Below are 27,503 nucleotides of genomic sequence, written 5' to 3' on the forward strand. Positions count from 1 at the left end.
TTCTTGGAAATCTATTACTACCCCGTGGGTGGAGCTATCTACCTTGCGTGCTAAGCAGAGCCCACCATGATTTTTCACTTAAATTTTAATGTATGATTCTGTCTTGACTCTCTGTAAACACACCTTTGAAGAAAAACGGCTTTGTCACAGTTTTTCGGCCAGTATTTTCAGTAGTCTGGCGAAGTGAGGAAGCCCGGTAACTTGGTGCATTATGGGGTTGAGAAAGCTGAAAACCTGTCAGGGTGATGTAAGGTAAGTTTATCGCCCTCTAAAGCCTCGGTTTTCTACTGCGCCAAACGGGAAGGATTGTATCTCCTTCACAAATATTTGTGAGCATTTACGGGGATGCAATTTGGATTTTTTTAATATATATAGATTTTTTTATTTATATATTTTTCACATCGTTCTTCATTTTTGTACAATTTGTGCTTTCTCATTTCGGTTATTGTCTCCGTGAAATTCCCACCACCAATTCACCCGTGTACCATCACCATAGTCTGTGTTCTTGCCACGCTTTTTTTTTTTTTTTTTAAAGATTTATTTATCTATGCATACAAGAGCTGGGGTACAGGCCAGAGATGCGGGGATTGAGAGGATTCCCCAGAGACAGAGCGGGGAACAGAACAGGCAGACTGACCAATGTACACTGCTGAGAGGAGCAGCGGACTAGTCAGGAGAGGTCTGCTGCGCCATGTGGGTAGCTCCCTGGCCGGCCTGGGATCGAACTCATGCTGCAGTGGCTGTGGGTAGCTTCATAGGTTGCGTCTTAACCCCTTGTGCCACCAGGGAGGCCCTGCAACGCCGGTTTTGATCCTCAAAATGTCTCTGGTTTATAGTTGCCTGTTGATTTTGATTTTTACTTTATTAATAATTACTTTTTTTCCCCCCTGATCCCTTATTTGGATCCTTTACATTCCTCCTATAAGTAAAACCATGCGGTATTTTTCATTTTTTTTCTGGCTTATTTTACTGAGCATGATCCCTTCCAGCTCCATCCACGTTGCTGCCAATGGCATGAGTTTGGAAAGAGCCCAGCCCCTCGCGCAGTGCTGACACGCAGCGAAGACCTTCCCTAGGCCACGCTGTCCACGCGTCCTGCCCCTCCGGGCGCCGCCTCCTTGCGCGGGTGGGTCGCTCTGGCCCGGGGCTGAGCTCCAGGCTGCGCAGCCACCGGCGGACCCGCCCCAGGGCGGAGCGGAGGAGACCGCGGGGTGGGCGGGGGGCGGAGCCGGCCCTTGGGGGCCTCCGGGCGGCAGGGGCGGGCCCGGCGACCACTTCTCGCCGCCTTCACTTTCTCCCGGCGGGGCTCGCCGCCGCTGCGCCTGGGTGAGTACGCCCGGCCTGGCGGTGTCGGCGCCCCGGCCTTTCAATTCTGGGTCTGCCCCTGGGCTGGGGCCCGGCGCGCGTGGGGCCGACGCAGCCGGCCTCGGTGGAGCGGTCCTGCCCGAACCGAGCGGCAGGGCTAGGGGCCTGCGAAGGCCGTGCTGGCGGGAGACACCGGCCCAGGTGCCGGCGCCACCGCGGCGCACCCCCTGCTGCCCGTGGGGGAGCCGGGCGAGCTGCTGCCACGTAGGGAGAGATCCTGGGGTCACCCCTGAGGCCTCTTGACGCCCCCCACCCCAGAACCTTTCTCCCCGCCGGGCGCTGCGACGTGAAGAAAGACCTTCCTCCTGAAGCCGTCTGGGCCCGAGGTTTCTGCTAGGAAACTGACCACCTCATCCCAGCCTGGGGGCTTGGCCTGCGGGGCCTGACAAGTTGTGAGAGTCACCTGGATCTGAAAGAACTTCTGGGACACCTGTCTTGAGGGGCTTTAGAAAGAAGCCAGTGTCTGTTGATTATTATCTGTAGAGAATTGGGATTGAGAAAAAGCCTGTGGGTTGGTAGTCTCAGAAGAGATTGTTATGGGGCAGCCCCGATACAAAACGGGGTGCCTGACTGTGGGTCCTCACCCGCGCGCTTAAAAGGACTTATCAGTGCTCTACTGCAGGCACACGCGAAAGGTTAATCAACGAGGAGTGGGCGTGAGCCAGGTTGCAAAGTGTGTGAAAGCAGGTGAGGGAGGAGGACCTGAAGGCTGCCTGGGCACCAGGTGACCTCCCCACCTCTTTGGGGAAGTAGTAGCGGAAGAGGATCATAAAAGAGGAGTGGAGTATGCTGTAGGCAGACCGGGCTGTTCAGGATTCTTGGAATCTGAATCTAGGCGGAGGAGATAACGCGTTAGTGTACCACGGTTTTATCTCTTTATCTTCTAGAACAGGGTTAACCTTTAAACCCCATGCAAAGAGAGGAGAGCTACCTATTGATCAGATGAAGTCACCTGCTAAAGAGAACGGAACTCTTGACTAAGGAATATGGGGGGAGAGACAGCAAAACTTTATATTATATGGCACTTGATACAAGTATTTGGAATAATATTAAGCTGAGCTAAGGTGTGCTTTTCCCAAAGATGCTTGTAAATGATTTGAGAACTAACCATATCTCTTTGAAGATTTTTTATTCGAAGTGGGGACTTACAAAGCAAGTCAATGTGATTTGCCTTTTATTGTTTAAGCCATCAGTGAATGGTCATTTCTCAATCTTACCTGGGTTACTATTGAAAATGTGGATTCCCTGGCTCCATCTCAGGCCTTTGAAATAAAAATCTCTAGTTGGGGGAGCCTACGGGTAGGAATTTCAAATAGAGACCCTAAGATTTTCTGGTATTGAAATGACTGTCAATCTCTGAGTTTTTTCTTTGAGATTAGGCTTGTTGAGACCTACTTATTTATTTATCTTTTAATGAGATATTGTTGACATATACAATTATTTCATTTGCAGGTGTACAACATAATAATTCCATAGATGTATATATTACAAAATGATCATAATTAAGCCAGTTAACATCCATTATGTTGGGGTCTGCTGAGAACAGATTTCCTTAAAGGTGACATGAGGAATTGTTGCCAACTTATGTAACTAGAAGTCAATTCCTGCCTGTTATCTTTAATTTTTAACATATTTTATTTTTTAAATATTTATTTATGCATATAAGAACTGGAGTACAGGCCAGAGGTGCTGTACTCCAGAGGATTCACCAGAGTCAGAGTGGGGAACAGAACAGGTAGACTGAGTGAAATACACTGCCAAGGGGAGCAACGGGTGAGACAGGAGAGGTAGCTCCCTGGCTGGAGGAGGGATCAGGCTGGTGCTGCAGAGGCTGTGGATAGCTTCATAGTGGTGTGCTTAGTCCCTTGTGCCACCAGGGAGGCCCCTAATTTTTAACATATTTTAAAGGAAAACTATGTTATTTTGTCAGAAGAAATGACATTGTTTCTGATCATAACAACCCTACTTTAGAAAAGTTAGAAATGATGGGAGAAACAAAATTTCCATAATTCTGTAATTAAGGGGTTTCTTTGTGGCTTTACATATACACACAAGACATGCTCACTCATCTATCTATGGCATAATTGGGATTGTATTCCATATACATTTTTATAATTTGTTCTTTTTCCCATTTAGCTATCATGAGCACTTTCCCATGAAGTTAAGTTCTTTAAACACCATTTTAATGAGAGCATATTCCATCCTATGAAGGATCTGTAATTAAGTCAGTTCCTATTAACATTTGGCTTCTTTTCAATTTTTAGTTATTTTAGTAATTGTGATTTGAATATCATGGTCTACCTAGGATTATTTACGTAGCATAAATAAATATATTTTGTAATAAATTTCCAAATGATGGAGTCAAAAGCCATCCAAATGCATTTTTAAAATCTCATTCTCACATATCTTTTTACTACTTTTTTGCACCAGAAGGAAAATGACCGTTTCTGAAGGATCTGTTGAATCCCAGGTCCTTTCTCTTATTTCGTTGGTTCTCAAACTTTAATGTGGATAAGAATCACCTAGGGAACTTGTTAAAAATTCATTTTCCTGAGTCCTAGTTTCTTGTTGTTCTGACCCATTCATTGTGAGGTAGGGCCCAGGAATCTATCAATTTTAACATATTCCCTTTTGTATATGATGAAGATTTTGGGACCCGCTTTCAGAAATGCTTTTTATTTTCATTTTTATTTTTTTTCATTTTTTATTTTATATATTTTTTACACCATTTTTCATTTTTGCACAATGTATGCATTTTCATCTTGGTTATAGTCCCCACTTATTCTTATTTTTTAATTTTTTTAAATTTTATTTTTATATTCCCCATACAATTGCAACCCCCTTATTTTGACCCCAATTTCTCCTTTCCCCGCCCACCCCCCCATAGTATGTCTCTGGTTCATAGTTGTTGAGAAATGCTTTTTAAATAGCAAAATAAAATTTGAGGTCACCGGCCCAAAGCCATTTATTCATCTGGAAGCAAGATTTGAACTTAGCCCTTTGTGACTTGAAAGCCCTTGTTTTTTCCATTACCTTAAATTTTCTTAAACCTTTTCAAGCCTTCTTACCCATGTGCCCCTAGTGACTGCAGAGAGGGAACCTTGCTGATCCCCTGCAGGGCTCTCAGGTATAGTGGTCAATGACACAGAAGCACACATGATCTCTTCACTAAATTCCCCCATCAAAAATTCTTATAAATTCTGTGATGCTGTATAATGTATACTACATGAAATAATTTCAGTCCTTTAGCTAATTAAATTTACTTTTTGTTCCCTGACCATTTCTTGACAACTCTTGCTATAAAGTGGATGTCTAGGACCACCCACAGCTCTTGTTCAGCACCGTGTTCCCTGGGCTGGGAGGAGTGGGCAGCCAAGCAGCAACTCATTTCAGAGCCAGGACAGAGGAGCATGGCTTGGAGAAGGTGGTGGGCGTGGCCAAGAGAAAGTGCCATTTCTTTTTTCTTTTTTAAAGATTTATTTATTGCTTAGAAGAACTGGGTTGTAGGCCAGAATTGCAGGGGGTGAGAGGATTCACCAGAGATAGAGTGGGGAGCAGAACAGGTGAATATACTGAAATACACAAGGGAAGCAGTGGGTGAGACAGGAGAGGTGTCCTGCACCATAGTGGGTTAGCTCCCTGGCCTTGTACCGAACTCAGGATGCTTGGGTGATAGAGCTGAGGCTTAGCCTCTAGGCCACCAGGGAGGCTGGAGAAAGAACCATTTCCTTGAGGTGAACCCTCTACACACAAAATTGAGCCTTGCTCAATTTTTAAACTCTTCCTCAAATGGAATTTTTACACCCATTTAACTTTTTCCCTTTATTAATCTTTATCCCCCCACCCTTACCCCACCCAACCTCTCATCCTTTTTAGTAAGTAGCCTAGGATTATGGTGTGTCCTTTTGTATTTCAACTAGAATATCCTAGAAAGTCATTCATTAGTTATCAATTTGAGCACCTGCTGTGTGTTAGGTCAGTTTGAGGAGTACCAAAACCAGTGATTCTCTTCAAGAATTAAGTTACGGGCCTCCCCGGTGGCGCAGCGGTTGAGCGCTGGGTTGCGAAGCTGCCCACAGCCTCTGCAGCGCCAGTTCGATCCCCGGCTGCTCCCCGGCCACGGGAGGAGGGTCCCACATGGCGCGCAGACCTCTCCTGCCGCCCGCTGCTCCCCTCAGCAGTGTACCTCGGTCCTTCTGCCTGCTCTGCTCCCTGCTCTGGCTCTGGTGAATTCTCTTACCCTCCTGTACTTCTGACTGTACCCAGTGCTTGTATAAGTAAATAAATAAAAATAAATCTTTAAAAAAAATAGAATTAAGTTAGGGCCTCTCTGGTGGCACATGGTGTTGAGCACCACACTATGAGGCAGTCCGCAGCCTCTGCAGCATGAGTTTGATCCTGGCTGAGTTTGATCCCTGGACAGCCAGGGAAAAACCCACATAGCAATGCAGATCTCTCTTGCTTCGCCTGCTGCTCCCCTCAGCAGTGTATTTCAGTCAACCCGCCTGTTCTGTTCCCCACTCTGTCTCTGGTGAATCCTCTCACCCCCACCCCCCACCTCTGGCTTGTACCCCATAAATAAATAAATCTTTTTTTAAAAAAAAGAATTAAGTTAATTTACTCCATATATTGACTTGGGTTATATTCAGTTTCTGGTTTTTATTTTTTAATTTTCATTTTTGCATACTATAACTGGGGTGTAGCTAGAGGGTGTGAAGGGTTGAGAGGATTCAGAGAGAGGGAGAGAGAGAGAGAGAGAGAGAGATAGAGAGAGCGCCATTCTCACTGCTGTAAGGTGGTATCTCATAGTGGTTTTGAACATCACTTATAATAAATAAATAAATACTTGTCAGCCATTTGCATTTCTTCTTTGGAGAAGTGTCTTTTTAACTCTTCTCCCCATTTTTTGACTGGATTGTTTACTTAGTTGAGTCCTGGAGCTCTTTGTAGATCTTTGTGATCAGTTCCTTATCAGTAGTATTGTGTGCAAAAATTTCCTCCCTATCAGTAGGATGTCTGTTTGTTTTGGTTAATGTCTCTTTTGCTATACAGAAGCCTTTTAGTTTGATGTAATCCCAGCTGTTAATCTTTTCCTTCACTTTCTTTGCTTTGGGAAGGAAATGTGTCTTTAAAGATGTTACTGAGATGTATGTCATGTAGTGTTTTGCCTATATTTTCTTCTATATATTTTATGTGGAACAAGCATATTTGAAAACAAATTGTAGACATAAAATCTAAGAAAGTATTGAAATAAACTCTGAGTGCAAGGATTATACTTTTAATTCCTTTTATGTTTCCTTGTTGCCTACCACTATGCCTGAAATAGCAAGTAAGGTACTCAGAAAAGGTTGGTTGAATTGAGAGGAGAAAAACCAAATTATAAAGCCATTTTGAACTAATTCTAGGCCAGGTTGCTAGAAAGCAAAAAGGTGGTCAGTTCTGCCCTAAATAGCTACTTTCCTGTTACCTGAATTTGTTCTCTACAGCCACAATTCCCTTCACTTCAAGATAGCTTTGATTGAAAAGAATTTTTTTTTTCAGGATCATTCAGGACCTCGATTACTTAAATGTTATTATAAATCAGTCCCATATGATGACCTTTCCTCAAACACCAACCAGAAGTTACCTTACCTAAAAAAAAAAAACTTATTTAAAAAAAAATCATTGTATTTTTTAAATTATAAAAACAATACATAATCATTGAAAGAAAAATAGAAAATTACAAGGAGATAGAAAATAAAAATCATCTATATTTCAGTATGTAATTTGAGAGATAACATTGCTGTGGCAGCACTCTAATAAGATTTGCACTGTGGTAATCAGAGTCAATAACTATTATACAATGTATTTCTGGGAATGTACCTGGTGTGTTGGGGTGCATCATCTCATTAAATTCTTACCCAACAGTGTAAGATAGATACATTGTCTTTTACCATTTTATTTATTTTTTTTAAGATTTATTTATTTATACAAGAACTGGGGTACAGGCCAGAAGCACAGGAGGGTGAGAGGATTCACCAGAGAAGAGTCGGGAACAGAACAGGCAGACGGACCAAGAGCACTGCTGAGGGGAGCAGTGGGCGAGACAAGTGAGGTCTGCCGCGCCATGTGGGTATCTCCCCATCCGGCTGGGAATTGAACCTGCACTGCAGAGGCTGTGGACAGCTTCATAGCACTGCGCTCAACCTGCTGCGCCACCGGGGAGGCTCTCTATTACCATTTCATAGGAAACTTGCTGAAAGTTTCTTAAGTGCTAAGTTTCTATCAATATAACTGAGAAGTAGGCTATATTGAGTGTGTATTAGGCAAAGAAATGTCTTTGGAAAAATGGTTGGATGGGTGATAGAGGCCCTATACCTGTTGGTGTTTACTCCTAGGAACCAAAGAGACCTCTCAATGTAGCTTCCTTCATGCTGGCTCCCTCTTCAGTTTTGAGGGGAGCACTAAGACATAGAAAAAGGAAAAGTAATTAATTTTAACTGATGTCATATAGCCTCAAGAAGTGGAATTAGCAATGACGGGTTAATTATTCGGTAATCATTAATAATGATTGTTTTTGAGTTCTATCCCCAGCCAGGGAACTAACCCACATGTCACAGCAGAACTCTCCTGTCTCACCTGCTGCTCCCCATCAGCAGTGTTTTTCAGTAGATCCACCTGTTCTACTCTCCACTCTGTCTCTGGTGAATCCTCTCACCGGCCCCCTGCACCTCAGGCCTACACCCCAGTTCTTGTATACATAAATAAATAAATATTTTTAAATGATTGTTTTTATATTAAATTTCTTGTCTTTGGACAAATTCCATAGGCGGAAGCTCTGTAATATTAGTCTGACTATTCGCAGCTCACTATTGCTAGGTAGGTTTTAAAATCTCTATAGACCACACTTCTCCCTCTGTGAAATGAGAGAACTAGATATATGTTCTGTCCTGTGCTTTCTGCTTCTAACGCAATAGTATTTGCAGGATCAGCAATCCCTTCAGTCAGTTTTCCATTTGTCAGCTCTACAGTGGCTCTTAGAAAAACAATGTTCCCAGGCTAAATTTCTCAAGGTTGAGATGTTTTATCAAAAAATGATTGTCAACACTAACAATTAAATCTCCTGCCATAAAGTCCACAAGAATTTGTTTGATTGGCCCCAGAAGCCTGCAGACTTACTGTCACTTGGAAGGAGAACAGACCTCCAGAAAGCCATGTGTGCAAACAGTCCCAAGAAAAGTGACAGGAGGGTGTTGGGCATAAGTAGACTGTCACCAGAAGGAACTGTGCAGATTTCAGGAGTTTGATTTAGATACACCCAGGCACTAGGGGAGGAAAGTCTATATGAGGGGTGTGGGAGAAGCTCAGACTTTGAAACTGACTAGTGGGCTCAGACCCCTAACTCCACCACTTACCATTTGTGTGAAGGTTTGGGCAAGTTACTTCATCTAAATCTTCCATTTTCTAATCTATAAAATGAGGAGACTAATAACTCTTACTTGACAAGTTGGAGGTAAGAATTAGATAAGTTGATACAAGTGATTTAACCCTAATGCCTGACATAGAGTAAATGTACACATTTCTCTTCTTAGGTGTTGTTACTGCTTTCAGGCAACCTTGTAATACCTACACAGGGGCCTAAACACAGGCCTCTACTTAACCACTTCCTGGGTCAAATTTTCTTCTGTGGTCTGACCCAGGAACCTCACTGTACCTAGAGAGAAATGCTTTTCCTCACATGAACCAAGATCTCAGTTTTTGAATGTGACTCTTTAGTGAGTATGAGGCTATCCTGAAGGCTTCCTAAGATTGTTTGGTTTTGGTTTTGGTTTTTGTAGTCAATTACCACATCTCTATTTTTCCTTAAAAGAAAACTCTCTTTTCATTATAAAAGGACAGAAACATGGCATACAAAATTTCAAAAAGGAAAAAGAAAACATCCCATACTGCTAGTACAATTATTATTAGCTTTTGGTTATTTTTCTTTCAATTTTTCTATTTTCTATAGTTTAAGTGGTAATCTCACATAAGGTTTAGTCTGTTTTTCTTTTTGTCCTAATTCAGTCATGGTTTTTTAATGTTGTTACTTGGCACAGAAAATATTTCAGTCTACATTCTAGCCAGTTAATTGAGGCTGTGCTTCACTGTGGAGATATCAGTGCTCTGGCTTGAGCATTTTCTGTACTGTTCCTGAAAAGACATTTAGAATCTGAAGAGAGACATGGTTTTGGCAGTGCAGAGAGGATGTGGGGGTAATCCTGGCTGTGTCCCAAGGGCCCTCGCCAAGAAGTTCTCATCACCTTAGCTTATTCACCATGACCGGGAGCTGACCAGTGGCTGTGTGGCCTCCGAAACTGGAAATTTGTCAATAACCAAGCATTTATACTCTCCCACCACATTCTATTGAAGTGTGAAATCAGGATGGCAGTTCATCAGTTGACAGTGAGAAATACAGCACAAGAGCTGTGGTTCCAGCTGCCACCAGTGCATCTGCCTGTCGGCCAGCCCTCGTCCAAAATCATTTGTTGTAAAATTATGTAACCACAGTAGCAGTCACCATAGAGTGGTTGCTCACTGTGTGCCAGGTGACAGGCTAACACTCTGTGTATAAATACATTAGGACCTCCAGCCCCACAGTAAACTCACTAGGTAGAAAGTATTGTTATCTCCACTTGACAGATAAGGAAACCAAGGCTCAGGTAAGTGACTACTGGAGTTATGCCAATGAGTGTGGGAGCTGAGTGGGTGAGCTGTTATTTCTGTGTAAATCTACCCTCCTGATCTAAATTGCAGTCTTGTGTTGCAGTTCTCCCTGTCATTACAGATTATTCCCCTCCTGTGTTGGGATTCTGTTGTGTGTCTTGTCCCCTCCCCACCCATTGGGATGAACCTGTGCCAGTGCCACATTGTGAACATAACGTTTATAACTAAAAGATCCTTGACTTTTCTCCCTCATTCAGGAGCTTGGTTTTTTGGCTTTTAAAGAGAAGAGCTTTTTTCTCTCCCCTTGTTTCCTCTGGCGCAAAATGCATTGTGAAGCGAGATTTCACATGTTGCTAACCTTCTCTTAGAGCTGTGCCAGGAGGGGCAATGGAGGGAGAGAACCATAGTGATGTGCCATAGGCTGTGCCCAGCTCAGAGCTGAGGAGGCCAGCACCATCTCTCTTGGCCTTGTCTTCTTAAGCAATATCTGGAAATGGCTTTTCTTCTTGGGTGATAGACAGCCTGGGTGATAACCCAGAGAGAACTTCTGTGATGTATAGACGATTGGAACCTTCTTCCTTTCAAATCTCTGGGTTTTTATTTTTGTTTTTTAATCTCAAAACCTTAGTTGGAGAACTCCTAACTAAAGGGGCGGGGGCGGGGGAAGACTAGAGGGGACAGATTTTCAGTTTGTGCTGAAGTGAATCATTTCAGGACAGGATTTGCATTTGAAACAAAACGTCTTTGTGGTTTGTCTTTTAGAGCTTGTTGGTGCAGAACTACTGAGTAAAGCAGGCCTTGCTTGAGCTGTCATCAAGTTCGCAATCAGATTGGAAAAGTTGAAGCTTCCTGCCTGCAGTGAGGTGGAGAGATAAGTTTTGCTCACAGAGGAGAAGACATGGCCTTCAAAGTGACTTTTCACTTTTCCTATAAATTCCGGTTACTGTTGCTTTTTACCTTAGGCATGATGGTGGTTGGGTGGGCCACTAGTAACTACATTGTGGGTGCTATTCAAGAGATTCCTAAAGCAAAGGATTTCATGGCTAACTTCAACAAGGCCATAATTTGGGGGACGGAAGGAACTGTGACAGAGGAAGCACCCAAGACAAAAGCAAACCTGGAGAGCTGCCCTTCTCCGTCTCCATACCTCAGTATGTATCTTTTTTTTCACTTTTACAAATGCTTTTGCTTAAATGTATGTGCAGAAAAGTACAAAAGCCAGAGGTATATCGCTTGGCTAGGTATTTCAAAATGTATGTGTAGCAGTATGTAAATTAAGAAATGGCATCTTCCTAGAACCCCAGAAGTTCTCATGCTTTCTCCAGTCACTGCTACCCTTAACTTTAAGATTTTAACACAACCCATGAGATTTTTCCTGTTTTTGACCTTTCCATAATTGGAAATATGTAGTATACACTCTTGTGTCTGATATCTATAGCTCGGCATTATGTTTGTGAAATGTGGCTACATTGCTGGTGTATAGAATTCTATTACATGAGTAGCCCCAGCTTTATTATCCAGCCACGGCATCTTCGCAACATACATTGATAGGCATGTGCTAGTTCACAGGTTTACTGGCTGAGCTGGGGTTGGTTGATCTAGGCTGGTTGCCCTGCTCCACCTGTCTCTCGTCCTCCTCCTGGAACCACTGGGCTAACCTGGACATATTCCTTTCCTTGCATAGCCAGATTCAGGGGCACAAGTGGAGAAACACAGGCACTCAGGCATAACTTGTATCTCCTGTGTGCATCCTCTTGATCAAAAGTCAAGGGACAGGACTGAGTAATTTTTCATTTTTAAAAAAAATATTTATTTATTTATTTATACAAGAGCTGGGGTACAGGCCAGAGGTGTGGGGGGTGAGAGGATTCACCAGAGACAGAGTAGGGAGCAGAACAGGCAGATTGACCAAAGTATACTGCTGAGGGGAGCAGCTGGCAAGTCAGGAGAGGTCTGCTGAGCCATGTGGGTTGCTCCCTGGCTGGCCAGGGATCAAACTTATGCTGCGGTGGTTGTGGATAGCTTCCTAGAGTGTGTCTTAACCCCTTGTACCACCAGGGAGGTCCAGGACTGAGTAAATTTTCAGTGTATCTTTAGTGTTGATTCCTTAAATATGTTGTATGTTTTGCTTCCTCTTTGATGTCTTGCCTTTTCATTTAAAGGGACAATAAATTGGTTTTAGTGAGCACACTGATCAGAGAGGCAACCTCCACAACAATATTAAATTTAACCCACAAAGGTTCTGTTAGAAAATCTGATAAATATCTGATTCTCCAGAGCATCAAAGTGCTTATAGCTCTCCAAACACCCCTCTGAGACTTTACTTATATTGTTCTCTCTTTCCAAATGCTTTTCTGCTGTCCATGTCTGCCTGGTGGATTCCTGTTTATTCATCCAAAATCCAGCTTCTATGTCTTGTCTCCCATCTGGGATTGTCCCAGAGTTAAGCTTATGTTCCCTGCGTGCCTGCCTGTATTTCTATTGTGCTGATCGCAGTATGTGGTTCATATGCTTGTCTTTCTTCCCCAGGAGACAATGGGCAGACAGGGGGAAGGCAGGTCTTCCTTTCTGGCTCTGCAGTGTCCAGCGTGCCTCACCATGCCTGCATGCACTGAATGAACTTTTGGGGGAGGAGGGGGTCAATGGGTCTCTTTGGAGGCTTCTTGCTTTTAGCTGAACAAAACCCCCCACAGACCCACTTTCCCTGTTGAACCACAGACTTGAACTCTCTTCATATTGGCGTGCTGCTTCCCTTTACTCAGTCACGGAAATACCAAGCTGTTACTCCTGATTAGCTGAGGGAAGTATTCTGCTCACAGGTCACACAAGCTGAGATAGGAAAGCAAGTGTTATTAAATTGCATTTCTGATTGTATTACTCACTTTGCTCAAACCCTCATACCATGTGTAAGCAATAAATGTGTCCATAAGCACTGATGAACAGTGGTACGGCACTGACCTCCAGGAGTCACTAGGACAGAGAACATTTCCTACTCAAGCATGAATCATCGAGCTCGAATCTGCTTACCCAGCCATGAGGAAATGTTCTTATACATGTTATGTGTTTTTACAATCAATAATCTGGGCATTTGATCCTGTAGTAATAGTTCATGGCCAAATGAGGCTTTAAAAGCAATAATAGTAAAAGCTAACACTCATATAGAGGCCCCTGTGTGCCTGGCCAGGCTCAAAGTACTGCACATGTGAGCCTGTCAGCATTTGATGTGATAGTTACTGTAGTTGCATGTGCTGTTTTTTGTTTTTTTTTAGAAGGTCAGAACAAGCTCATTTTCAAGCCAGATCTCACACTGGAAGATGTGCAGGCAGAAAATACCAAAGTGCACAGAGGCCGCTATCACCCTGAGGACTGTAAGGCTGCACAGCGGGTTGCCATCCTCATTCCACACCGGAACAGAGAGAAGCACCTGCTGTATCTGCTGGAACATCTCCATCCCTTCCTGCAGAGGCAGCAGCTGGACTATGGCATCTACATTATCAACCAAGTGAGTACAGGGAGAGAGACCAGAACTCAGACCCTCTTTTCTCTGGGGGATGTGGGTTAAATGAGCATCAAGCTATCTTCAAAAAAGAGCTTTTTCCATGCACTTATTCTTGAAAGAAGTAAAGGAAATTCTTGTCCCAGAATGTGAGGCTGTGGAACTAAGTTCTGGAAAATTTTCTTAAGTGAACCCCTGTAGGAAGCCTGTACTTTGTGAGCCCTTCCATGTTAGCCAGTGACTACCCTGAGATTTACCTTGTTTCTTTCTGCCTTTGCTGTGCATGGCACCATGAGATATTAGAATTATTTTTCATTATTGAGCATGGCTATTCAGTGGGGCTCTAGACCAAGGATTTGATAGATTACTGTGTGTTAATAGCCCTGGAGTTCTATGACTAACTCTAACTTCTTGCCTTTAGTTTTGCCTATTAAGTAAAATATGTTAAGTTTTTGCTTGCAGATTATGTAAAACATTTTATGTTCAACTTTTTCTTTCTGATTCACTTATTTGACTTGTAGAAGTCTGTCTTAGTAGGAACACAATAAGGGTAAGTTCGACACTTTTGAGGCGTTTAGCTCTAGGTGGAGTTGGTAGTGAAATATGCCTCTATTTGGTATTGATGTTATTCAGAAAAAAATAAGGCACAAATTTAAACATCCATGTGTAGCTTTTCAAATTGTTCTGAATCATCCAAATTCCCTTCAAATCTTTAAAATTTGCTAAGAAATATAAGCAAAATCATTAATTGTATCCTTAATATTGGTTATTACTATTAATTTGTTTTGAAGAAAATGTTTTTGTAAACCAGTGTGCAGTGTATACATTATAATAAATGGGGCTCTTGGAATTCAATTGTATATCTGATATGTTTATACCCATTTTTTTAGGATTCAAAACAAAATTTTACTATTATATTAGTTTATAATTATTTCTCTTTTGAACATTGTTGTTATTCTGGGTTTTTACTTAATACAGCAGGCTCCAATGTACAATATTTTTATGAATAGAAAGCTATGTCTTCTCTGTGTTACTCTTTTTCAGGTAAGCACTGTGGTAACTGTTGAGAGCTGCCTGTGTTTTTGTTATGATAAGCTATTTACCAAATTGGAATTTATTCTTAAGGAAGTTGATCTAGACAGCCCAGGAAAAATTCATACTATAAGATATTTCTTATAGCATAGCTTTAGTTGTATTATGGTTGAATTGTGCTTCTTACCCAGTGATGAATCCCCTCTAAAGCCGTTATGAAGATTAGCCTTCACCATTAAGTGTGATAGCAGGATTCCCTTACAGCCATTCCAAGAAACTTTTAAGTAGCTTAATGAAATCTTCTGTTTATATGGCAACATTTCTTGATCCTTTCTGGCAAGCTCTATCTTTTGGATAGGGTAAGATTAAAAAGTCAACAGTGTAACAATGTTAATTGAATGACATGACTAGTATGTAAGAAAGGTTTTATAGCTTTATGTGGCTTAAGTAAAGGTATATTTAAATTTTTTTGACTTAACTATATTTTAAAACTATGGTTTTTTAAATGTGGAAAAACATACATAACAAAAGCTATCATTTTAACCATTTTTAAGCGTAAAGTTCAGTAGTATGACGTATAATCACATTATTGTGCAACCAATCTGTAGGACTTTTTTATTTTGCACAATTTAAAATATACCTGTTGAACAACTCCCCACTTAAAGGCATATTTTTAAGTTATGAAATATATGTATGTATAAAACATAAACAACACACAGGCTTTTCTTGTTGCATCTGCTCTTCAGATTTTCATATCATGAGTACAGTCCTATGGGTTGGCAAGAATAATACCAGCTGCTGCATCTGAACTGTAGAGGGACAGTGTGAAACCTGTGTAAGAAGCTGTTCAAATTTTAATTTCCCTATCTATAGGCTGGAAGTAAAAAGTTTAATCGAGCCAAGCTCTTAAATGTGGGCTATCTAGAAGCTCTTAAGGATGAAAATTGGGACTGCTTCATATTCCACGATGTGGACCTGGTGCCCGAGAACGACTTTAACCTTTACACGTGTGAGGATCAGCCCAAGCATCTGGTAGTTGGCAGGAACAGCACTGGCTACAGGTAAGGCAGTTCTGCTCATGGTCTGCTTAGGCGGCGGAGCTTGCCCTGTAATCACTGAGGTTGTGCCCTGTAGTGTGCAGAGTGGTGTCTTAGGAAAATGAGAAATGGGGAAAAAGGTCTATGATATACCAATTAAAGTTCAGAACAGAAATTAAAGAAATTCTCTACTTTCTTTACCAAAAAAATCCTAATTTCTATAAAATAGCTTTTGTAGAGGATCGCAAAGGCACACAGGAAGGAACAAAAAAGAAGTTATCCAAGCATTGCAAATGTCGGCCAGTCTCACCCGCAGCTCCTGCAAAACAGGGTTTTGTGAGCTGTCACACACTGAGCAGAGCTCATAACTTACCTGTCTGTCCCTGATTTCCCCCTCTAGGAGGTAACAAGAGCACACCCTTTAGGTCAACTTTCAGGCCTCTGTAGTGAGAGTGTGATGTCTTTTCCAGTCTGTGACATCTTCCCAGAGTCCCAAGGGAGCATGCAGAAGGCACAGTAGTCTGCACCCAGTAGTCTGCCTGGTAGCCAGACACCAAGGAGAAGGCGCTTTCTCTCAAAGACCCTGGGGATATGCTGGGAACCATCATTTCTGTCTTCATTCCTCCCCAGTTCACCACCCCAGGAGAAGCAGGGCTGCCTTTTCAGCCTTCTTTAATATGGCTCCTATTAAAGCTTAATAGATGGGAAAGAGTGACCAAGAAAATTCTCTACAAATGAAACTATTCAGTTATGAATGTGTGCACTTACCTCTCAGCTTTCTCCAAGCCCTGCCATCCTCCTGTGCCCACATCTGTGTTGCTTGCTGTGTTAGGGACCGTGGGAACAATTGGAATAAAGCTGAGTGCCTGTCCTCAGGGAATACTTTGTATGTGAGTGTGAGGAGATAGGTACCTACAGTGAAGCTGATCAATTTTGTGCTCAACTTCTACATGTTAACTATAAACACGTGGTGATGGGAGGGAGAGATGGAAATAAAAAAAATTATAAGATAATACAGGAGATTGTACCCGTGGATACCCTGGGAGTGGACGTAAGCTGGAGACCTCAAATCTCTTGATAACTCACTTGGTCTCAGGTTCCACGTTGCTCTTGTGTAGATTTCTCACTTTGCACTGTTTAAGAGATTGTCAAGGGTAGCATTGACTGTGGGTGATTTTTGCCTTGGGTTCTGCCTTTAAATTCGATCTCCATGTCTCCTAGAATAAACTAATGAGCAAGAGAGCACAGTGTCTTCAAGAAACACTAAGGGAAAGGTTTAAAGCTGTTCCCCAGGCAACGTGGCCCTCTCATCTTGTGGAATCAATGGGAGCTTCCCAGCAGAGTTTCAAAAATTAAAACTTAAGTGTTTCTTATGGATTTTATCAGCTGCTCCTCACTCTAAGAAATAGCCACGGTTTGAATCTTAATGTTTTAACTTTTAATTTTAACTGATCAGGCATTTCTTTTATGACTAAATATGAGAAAACCTTTGTCTTCTTTGCTTAACTGGCAGGTTTTCTTTTTTTTTTTTTTTTTAAGATTTATTTATGCATATAAGAACTGGCGTACAGGCCAGAGGTGTGGGGGTGGGGGTGAGAGGATTTACCAGGGACAGAGTGGGGAACAGAACAGGCAGACTGAGTGAAATACACTGCTGAGGGGAGCAGCAAGTGAGACAGGAGAGGTTTGCTGCGCCATGTGGGTAGCTCCCTGGCCAGGGACCAAACTTGTGCTGCAGTGGCTGCGGATAGCGTCATAGGTTGCGTCTTAACCCCTTGCACCACTAGGGAGGCCCTGGCAGGTTTTCTTAATGTGGCTCAGGTGATGATGGAATGTGCCTCCTCTTTTAATCTGAATGAAAGAAACTTTGGCCCAAATCCATGTCCTTATTTTAGAAACTGAAATAAATCTTATTGAAGATCAGAGTTCTAATCTATTTCCTAGAAAACCTTTTATTCTGATTGAAGTGTCTGCCTAATACTTGTGTGTCATTTCTATCTCACACACAGTGGTTAGTGGCTACATATTAGTTCACTACCAAAACATCAGTGCAGGTGACCCCTCTTGGGTGTGCTTGGCAGGTTATGCCTGGGCCTGGTGTTATTCAGGTGCTGGTTCTCAAGTAGTTAGGAATCCCTTCCTTGTTGAACAGAGTCTGATAACCATGGCAAAAAAACATGTAGTAGATGTCTTGGTCAGTAATAACTGCCTTTTGAAAACTTCTGTTTTCTTTTGTTTTAGATTATGATACCATTTTTCAGAAGTTTAAGTTGGGGTATATAAGTAAATGTTTCCGTTACAGGCTCAATAGGGTCCTTCCCATACATGCTCATAGAAACAGAATCAGTTTAGGGCCTCCCTGGTGGCTCAAGGGTGTTAAATCTCAGTACTATGAAGCTGTCTGCAGCCACAGCAGCATGAGTTCGATCCCCAGCCAGGGAGGTGACCCACATGGCGCAGCAGACCTCTCCTGTCTCGCCCGCTGCTCCCCTCAGCAGGGTATTTCAGTAGATCTGCCTGTTCTCTCCCCACTCTGTCTCTGGTGAATCCTCTCACGCCACTTCAACCCTTGTATCTCTGGCCTGCAACCCAGCTCTTGTATGTATAAATAAATAAAATCTTTTAAAAAAATTAAAAATTAGAAACAGAATCAATTTGTTGTTAAACTACAGATTGGCTTTTTGGATTCTACATGTTCGATGGCAAGTGTCTGTGGATTTATGGGCTTTCCTGTTGGTTTTTCTTCTTTCGAAAAGCAGAAATATTTCATCAGTCCTATAGCATTTTAAACTGAAGCTGAAGTGAGAAGTCCTCCAAATTTTCACATCCTTTTATTTAGTAGTATTCAATTAATATGCTGCCTTCATTTGAGTTTCTTAATCGTTGTACTGTTACGTTACATGCAATGTATACCTTTATTTCTTAGGTTTGCTAATTTGTCCAGTAAAAATACACAAGAGTCCTTGTGACTAAGAGGTACTCTCAATCCGGTGCCTTTCCATCTCTTGTCGGGTTCCCCACAACCCCCCTTTTGTACTCTGCTCAGCACTACCTTGTCTTCAGGCATTTCTCCTATTCCTACACCTTCAAGTACCACCTCTTGGTAGCTTATTTCCAAAGCCATATCTGTAGCCATGCATCTTTTGAACATGAACCCTGCATTCCTTTTCCTGACTGACAAAATCCCCAGGGGTATCAAACTCAACTAATCCAAAACAGAATTTACTGTCTTCCTCTTAAAGCATAATTGTTGTTTTGTATACCCTGCTTTTGTGAAAGGCACTATCACCCACCTGGTTGCCCAAGCCAGAAACCACAGGGTTATAGAGGTGTCTGCATTTTTTCAGGTTCTCTGAGAAGTAGATTTGCATGCTCAGTAGACATTCATATACAAAGTGTGTGCAGGAACTGGCTCCTGCTCTCCATCTGACCACCTTAAAAAAAAAAAAATTTAAAAGCCAATATATATATCATGTCACTCATTCATTTTAATCCTGGATGTAGCCTCACAATCCTTCTTAACTCAGTGCCCTTGGAAGCCATTACTATTTATTGGGTTGGTGCATGAGATGAAATCAGTCATCCAGGGCTGATGTAAAAGGTGCACATTTACAGTTTCCCCTATAGGCCTCTGCACATAAACATTAATAGTTTCAAGTGTGTAGTAACTTGCTTAGTGAGCAGATGTGAGCATTTGTTTAGATAGGAAAGAAGATCAGAGAGAAAGGGCCTGGGATGTTTGGAATTGGATGCCAAGCAGGAGTGGAGGGGTAAAAGTCATGGTATTCAGAGAGTACCTAGAATGCCAACCCTGAAACTGGAGGTTTCCAAAGTGTCCATGGAGAACAAAAAGACTTTCTATTATGTACTTACCTTTTCTCTCTTCTCTTTTGCTCCAGGTTACGTTACAGTGGATATTTTGGGGGTGTTACTGCCCTAAGCAGAGAGCAATTTTTCAAGGTGAATGGATTCTCTAACAACTACTGGGGATGGGGAGGCGAAGACGATGACCTCAGACTCAGGTGAACAACAGAGACAGGTCCCCTTCATGGGGCTCTGCTATCAGTAGTGGCCCTGGAAAAATACGTTTATGAATAACACCTATAGTTGCAAGACCAGTAGGACAGGAGACCTTTTGATTTGGGTCAAACGGTATCAGGGAATGAGAGACAGCAGGATGACCCAAATTGCTCTTTGTCCCACTGATAGTTTTGAAATGATGGAGGGTGGTCTCTTCTTGGCCCCTGGGTGGGTGTCTGGGGTTCAGGCTGATGGTGAAGACCTTTATAGACTTCTCAGTGGTGTTACTTCCTGAGACAGGGTCTCACCAGTGGATGGAAAGTCCCAAAATGTGGGGTGTCTGCAAACTAAACTTAAAGATAGTGCCTTGTGCTTTCTCTCAGACCCCCTGGCATCCTGGCACATCCCAGTGTCCAAAAAGCAGGGAGCCAGCAGCCTGTGAGGAGCTATACATTGAAACTAAAGGGGATCAGGGTATCCTCTCCCTGTACATTAGCTCACCCCACACATGGGGAGCAACTGCTGGCCTGGCTTCCGGGTCTGGCTCCCGGCTGCTGGCTGTACCTGCAGATTCTCTTGGAGTAATTTCTGCTTGTGGGGGTGAGGGTCAAAGGTGCTTGACCTCCTCTCTCTGTTCTTTCCCCTGAACCTAGGTTTCATGGCCCCATAGTTATAGGTCTCCCCATCTCCCAGAAAGAAATATTCAAAGAATCTGGGGTCAGAATCTTCTGACTTGTAAAAACAAAGTCTTTTGCACTATTAGGAACCCCCCTTTCTCCTGCTGTTGCCTCTTGGAAAAGAAGTTTCTCAGCTGAGGTTTGAATGAATAGATATGTGACTGCCAAAAATTTTCCATTGCATCAGTGTAAAGAAGCCAGGGCTCCATGCTGGTCTCGTTCCCATGTCTAGGCAGAGAGCCTCTGGAATGTTTCTGGCAGGGGGGAATGGATTTCCCTGACTAAAGACTCCACGGGAGTGACCATAATAATAGGCAGCAGCTCCTCATGGCCCCATCCCTCAGCAGCCTGCATGGCTTCTAAAACATACAGAGGGTGTCTGCTAGGTTTTAGGGCAGGAGTAGCAAGAGATAGAAGCAGACAGTATCCCTCTCCCCAAATACCCTTCACTGCACACTGGATTGATCAGTAAAATTTTGTACTTATCATGAATTTTCGCTGCCTTTTTCCTTGTTCCTCCTTAGCTTCAAGGTAGAGGAGAGCCCCAAGTTTTGCTTGCATTTGATAGGAACATCATGGCTTCCAGAGTGGTTCTTAGCAAATGAACCAAGTAATTTGAGATTTTCTTATTAATATTTGCTCACCTGTGAATAGATTCCACCCTTATTTGCACTTATTTATTTTATTATGGTTTGCAAAGAATGCTCTATGTAGATGCTCTCTTTTGAGACTGTCTAATCAGCTCTCTAAGACCACTGACACTTTACAGATGAGGAAACCAGGACTTGGAATAATGCACTGACTCACCACATTTGCACATAACAAGGTGTGAGCCTAGGTTTGTGAGCTTTAACACTTGTGACCTTAAATGATCATTTGTTTCTTTGCTGAAAGAAGGAAACACTAAGTAAATTTAAGACCCTTAGAGACTCAGTGCTCCTGTTTATCATGATGTACTAAATTAAGTAACCTCAATTTTTTTCAAATGCTGAACTGTAAAATTGATACGTCTCATTTTTACCCCAATAGTGAATGTTAAGTTTGATTCTTTTATGGACTTACTGTCAGAGGTCCAGCATTATGAGATAATTCTTTCTTTCCTTCTTGTTTTTATTATCACTTATTTATTGAATTGATACCATATTATGACAATTTTTAAATCAGGTGACTCAAGTATGACTGTGTGTGTGCATGTATATAAATTTTTGCAAATGATTCTTTTTAGTGCCTATTATAGGTAGGTGGGGTGATGCTCTTTTTAAAAAAACACCATTGTTATTTTTCTAGGGTTGAACTTCAGAGAATGAAAATAACCCGGCCATTGCCTGAAGTGGGTAAATACACAATGATCTTCCACACTAGAGACAGAGGCAACGAGGTGAATAAAGATAGGTAAGTCCTGCATTCACGCAACTGGCCAGGTACCTACAGAATCTCTTTTGTCAGTAAGGCCTATGCCGAATTCAGTCAGATGAGCCAGTTTTGTTTAAAGCTTTTTATTAAGGTAATTTCCAAACAGACACAAAAGTAGTGGGGATGAGATATTGAATCTTCACCAGAAACCTCTCCTGTTTCTCTCACCTCTTTGTCCTCCTACATTGGATTATTTAGAAGTGAATCAGATTTCACAGAATTTCCTATGCAAATTCTTGAGTCTGTATCCTTAAAATATAGAAGTCCTAAAAAAAAAAACAAAAAAAAAAAACCGTAGTCCCATAATCATACCTGAAATAAACAATATGCTTCCTTAATATCACCAAAAATCAGTCAGTATTCAAATTTCCCTGATTATTTCATAAATATTATGAAGCTTTTTTTTTTTTTTAAACAGTTGGTTTATTCCAGTCAGGATCTAGACAAGCTCCACACATTGCATTTGGATCAGCTTTCTGAAATCTCTTTTAATCTATCAATTTCCTTTCCCTTGCGATTGATTTGTTGAATGACCAGGTCCATGTCTGATGAAATTTCCTCCATTGTGGAGTTCGCCATTGCATCCAGGGGGTATAACTTGATACATGCCTCTGACCCTTACATTTCCATGTAAAATGGAGGCTTGAGCAGATTCTGGTACTGCTTGGGATCAAGAACACGTCATCATTGGTGCTTTGTACTTCCTCTTGGGTCCCAGGCAGAAGACATAATGTCTGGTCCTGTCTTTGTGATGTTAGGATTGATCTGAGGGTTCGAGTGTCGTCAGCAGCACCCACTCGTTGTGGTTCCCTCCTCCATTCTTTACTTCCTAGTTTTAGCAGCCTCTGGTAATCATCATCTATTTTTACTATTTAATTGAGCATTGCAAAATCCTGATATTGCTATTCCTTCTGCATTTATTAGGTTTTTTCGACAAAGAAGGATTTGTCCTCTAAATCTATGTCAGTACAGAGTACTGTTTTTATAGAAAAAGCAGAATAAAGGGAAAGACTGTGCATTGATTTTTGTTTTTCAGAATGATGAGTTGATCCTTCAGATGTAGTTCATAATTCTTTTTTGTCCTCAAGCCTGATTGTCACGCTGGCTCCTAAATCCATTGACATAGCCAGGGTGGTCATGAGGGTCTCCTCCTGGATCCCTGGTGTGATGGCCTCTGTGCTATGGCGCTCTGGGCCCATCTTGTAGATCCTCCTGCTTTAACAAGGAGTCCTGGCAGATAAGCCATTTCTTTCTTTTTAAAATATTTATTTATTTATTCAAGCACTGGGTACAGTCAGACGCGCAGGAGGGTGAGAGAATTCACCAGAGCCAGAGCGGGGAACAGAACAGGCAGACCAACGAAACACACTGCTAAGGGGAGCAGCGGGTGGCAGGAGAGGTCTGCGTACCATGTGGGATCCTTGCCGGAGGCCAGGGATCGAACCAGCGCTGCAGAGGCTGCGGGCAGCTTCACAACCCAGCGCTCAACCGCTGCGCCACCAGGGGAGGCCCAGATAAACTATTTCTTTTTTGGGGCTGTGACTAATGAAAAGAAGTTACATTAGTAGCTCCCCCCCCCCCCCCCCCCCCCCCGCTAAATTTTAAAACAATATTAAATGGCTGGTAGCTCTTTTGTTAGAGTCTGCATTTTACAACAATGTTAAGGCATTTAGGCTTTTTGTTAGAATATGCCACTTTAACAAAATGACTTTTTTTTCCCATGTAGCCTTCTACTCTTTGTCTACCAGTGTGCTTTCGTCTCTTCAACTTAAAAAGAAATGTTGAATGGATACAAAAGAATACTTATTAATTATTTGGTGGCTTCCCCAGTGGCGCAGCAGGTTGAGCAGAGTGCTATGTGTGAGCCTCTAGTGGGTTTTGAGACCTGGGAATCTGATCGCGAAGGACCCACCATATGGGGGACTGCTGTCAGCTACAAGCAGGATTCTCTGTTTTTCTCATTATGGTTATATGGGAATTGTGAATAAGGACATCTGAGTTTTATCATAAGTCAGAGAAAGCAAAACAACCTTGCCTCGCACTCCATGTACGTGAGCTCAAGCATGCCATGTATGTGAGACCTTGGGCTTATCGGCCATTCCTGTTCTTGTGAGCCTCTGTTGCTAAGTTATGACTGAGGAGACTTCCAAGGACGGCACAAGTACAGGGCATTCCTCCCAGGCGGTTTTCCACCCTGGCACACGCTAGTCTGCGTAGTGTTTCGGTCAGCCCTTTTCCTTGCCATCCTCAGGTCACCTTTCGATCATCCTTATGCAACACTATGAAGCTGTTCGCAGCCTCTGCAGCATGGGTTCAATTCCCGGCCGGCCAGGGAGATTCCCACATGATGCGGCAGACCTCTCCTATCTTGCCCGCTGCTCCCCTCAGCAGTGCTTTTGATTCGTCTGCCTGTTCTGCTCCCCACTTTGTCTCTGGTGAATCTTTCACCCTCCTGCGCCTCTGGCCTGTACCCCAGCTCTTGTATAAGTAAATAAATCTTTTTTTTTTTTTTTAGCGGCATGTTTTATTTATTTGTTTGTTTGTTTGTTTGTTTTGTTTATACATGCACTGGGTACAGTCAGAAGCGCGGGAGGGTGAGAGAATTCACCAGAGCCAGAGCAGGGAGCAGAGCAGGCAGAAGGACCGAAGTACACTGCTGAGGGGAGCAGCGGGCGGCAGGAGAGGTCTGCGCGCCATGTGGGACCCTCCTCTGGTGGCCGGGGAGCAGCCGGGGATTGAACTGGCACCACAGAGGTCGCGGGCAGCTTCGAAACCCAGCGCTCAACCGCTGCGCCACCGGGGAGGCCCAGTAAATATATCTTTAAAAAAAAATTATTTGGAAAGTCTAAAGGTTTGTGAAACTATGAACAAGGTGTCCCCACCCAATTTATTTTTTTTAAAGATTTATTTATTTATGCATACAAGAGCTGGGGTACAGGCCAGAGATGCGGGAGGTGAGAGGATTCACCAGAGACAGAGCAGGGAACAGAACAGGCAGACGGACCAAAGATACTGCTGAGGGGAGCAGTGGGCGAGACAAGAGAGGTCTGCCTTGCCATGTGGGTTTCTCCCTGGCCGGCCGGGGATTGAACTCGTGCTGCAGACAGAGGCTGTGGATTGCTTCATAGTGCGGTGCTTACCCCCTTGTGCCACCAGAGAGGCCCCACACCCAATTTATGCCCATTACCTGTGTGGCCCTCCCTAAACCCTCTAAACCACCCAAATGGTAACAGTTTCCTGAATTTTTGTGATAATGATCATTATTTCTGCTATCGGATGGTTTTCTTATTTTCCTATATGTTTGTATCCCTACATAAAAGATTGTGAAATTACACTGTATTATTTTTCTCTGACTTTATTTAGCTCAACATTATGCTTTTGCTTTCTAGCCACAGTTACTGTCACCAAATTTACTGCTTTTCACTGCCAAGCTCCCTGAGACCACTTCAGTTCACCACCCACTCCTCCCCTACACCTGGGGACTGCAGCCATGCCAAGGGCTGTGCTCCACACGCAAGCTGCCCTGTCGCGTGTGCGTACATCTCGCACAGGCTGGGCTCTCTGTCTGGGGGTCCTTTGCACTTACCTTCTTCACATGGTGAATTTCTCCTCTTTTAAGTCTCAGATTTACCTCTCTCTAACCCCTCTGCAGACTCCCTTCTGAAGCCAGGTGCCCCTTCATCCTTCTCCTCTGCTTACCTGACTTGGAGACTGTCCTGAAAGCTGTGTGCCCTCCCTGCCCACAGACACAGCCCTGGAGGATTCATAGATCCCTTGAAGCACCTCCTAGGGTAGGGCCTGTTAGCAGTGGATGACACATATCAATCTAATCAGTGTCACTTGTACTTCTTCTGTTGACACTGCTTGTATTGACTCCTTTGATCATTAGTTCTTCAGGGTCTTACGTGGGGTCTGACACATGAATACATGACCATGATGGTGTCTGTTATGTGCTACACTACATAGGGAAAATAAACCCTTTTTTTTTTTGCAGTAGAAAATCCAATCGATGAAATAATTACAAAATGCTTTGGCCATATTTTGTGGCAAGGAAAAATGCAATGGAAATATATGTTAAAGTTTTATTCACATTTGTTCTTTTTTATCTTTAGGATGAAGCTCTTACATCAGGTGTCAAAAGTGTGGAGAACAGATGGGTTGTCAAGTTGTATTTATAAGCTACTCTCTGTAGATTACAATCCTCTCTATATTAACCTCACAGTGGATTTCTGGTCGGACCCATGACCCTGAATCTGGTGACGTTCAGAAGAACTGAATATTTGATTGCAATAATTTTGACCCAGAGACTTCCTTTGATCGTTCACATTAAGAACTTGTTGGAGCTAATTATTCAGCTGAATTTTTCCTTTTTGTATTTTCGTAGCAGAGTTCTTGGTGATATGGAATGTAAACACAATTGTAACAAGACTGCTTTCTCAGTTGTTTTGATCATGGGGATTAAATATTGTGATGTAAATACTTGAAGGACTAAGTGTAAAAGGACTACTCAAAGGATATGTGAAGGCTGCTTGAGAAAAAAGCCAAGGGAAATAAAGTAGCTGAATGCTCCCAGAGAACCAGAATTATTCTACTCCCAGGTAGAAAGGTACGAACACACATTTCTGTGATTTATTCTGCATGATCACCTGTGAAGAGATGAAAAGAAGGTCACAGAAGAGGGGAGAAAGGTGAAGAATCAAGATGCAGTGACCTTGGAGATAAAGAGGAGACAGAGGCCCGGGTCAGACGAAGAGGCCGCTGCAGTTACGCTGGCGGCTGCTGCTCCTGCTGTGACTGGGGTGTCCCCTGCCCAGAGGTGCCTTCCAGGACCAGCCCAGCAGAGAATCTACTAGTTTTTTAAGCATTTTTGTAAAACGATTTTGTATATGTAGGGTATGGTGTCGCTGTTTACAAATCACAAAACAATAATAGTAAAAGATGAAAAAGCATCAGGTGCTCAGTCTTGTTTCTTACTTGAGGCCTAAGATACATTCATTTCAGCATTGATAACCCTAAACAGCTTAAAAACAAAACAGGTGAGACCAACCCCTTTTACTCTCTCTTTTTCCTCCTCTGCTCCTCTGCTGTGAGTGTAAGATCCTTTCCTGGCGGGTGCCTTTGCATCTCATTTCCTACATCACATCATGGTTTTCTTCTCTTCATTCTTTTGTCTGCCCCTTTGCCAGGATCAGTAATGGGCACAGCAAGGCCGAATATGGGCACACCTGATAGGTCCTGGCCTCTGGAGGACTGGGCTCCTCTGCCTAGACTTGGGAAGCCTTTGATTTGGAAGTAAGTGGGGCCATGGCACAGACTGGGGCAACAGCAGTGATTTAGGGAAGAAGCCACCAGAACTGCTGAGCTCCCTTGGGCGGGTCAGGGGTGTGGGAGGGTAGGCTAAGGAAGGCAGTGGGAGATGGATACGGGTCAGGACTAAGAGTATTGTGTTTGCACAGAGGAACAGACATGTGTAATGTAGATAGATGTGGATGTTCTTCAGGAAGTATTAAGCAGCTGTGCCCCAGGGTCTCTCAATCCATCATTGTTATATGAAACTTAAACTTTAGCATGATGAGTGCCAACCAGTAAGGGTAAGTAATATCCTTTCCAAAGGGAAGAGGGAAGAAATAGGAGGGCTTGGGGTTACTCAAGAAAGATAAGAGTCATCTCCCAAGTAAGGAAGGAAACTTTGAAAGGATATCTCTGTATCTATCTATCTGTCTCTCTGTCTTTCTAGACATGACAGGTTTACCTCAGACTGGTCTGTTTTATCTTTAATTT

General features: G+C 42.8%; 1 protein-coding gene across 2 annotated transcripts; it reads left to right on the forward strand.

Moving 5' to 3' along the window:
• The first annotated feature begins 233 nt into the window (after nt 1-233).
• On the forward strand, nt 234-26,669 carry B4GALT4 (beta-1,4-galactosyltransferase 4). 2 transcript variants are annotated; one of them, XM_054700544.1, is made up of 7 exons: nt 234-252; nt 10,810-11,198; nt 13,317-13,549; nt 15,449-15,636; nt 19,512-19,634; nt 21,597-21,701; nt 25,835-26,669. In XM_054700544.1, exons 2-7 carry the CDS (start codon nt 10,946-10,948, stop codon nt 25,965-25,967), a joined length of 1,035 nt encoding a protein of 344 aa, XP_054556519.1. In that variant the 5' UTR covers nt 234-252; nt 10,810-10,945; the 3' UTR covers nt 25,968-26,669. The 2 variants fall into 2 exon arrangements, with proteins under 2 accessions (XP_054556519.1, XP_037381400.1); XM_037525503.2 differs by lacking the exon at nt 234-252 and adding an exon at nt 1,262-1,326.
• Nucleotides 26,670-27,503: the final 834 nt, after the last annotated feature.

This window comes from Talpa occidentalis, unplaced genomic scaffold (assembly GCF_014898055.3).
Source record: "Talpa occidentalis isolate TD23 unplaced genomic scaffold, MPIMG_talOcc4v2.1 talOcc4.4, whole genome shotgun sequence".
Classification (NCBI taxonomy): domain Eukaryota; kingdom Metazoa; phylum Chordata; class Mammalia; order Eulipotyphla; family Talpidae; genus Talpa; species Talpa occidentalis.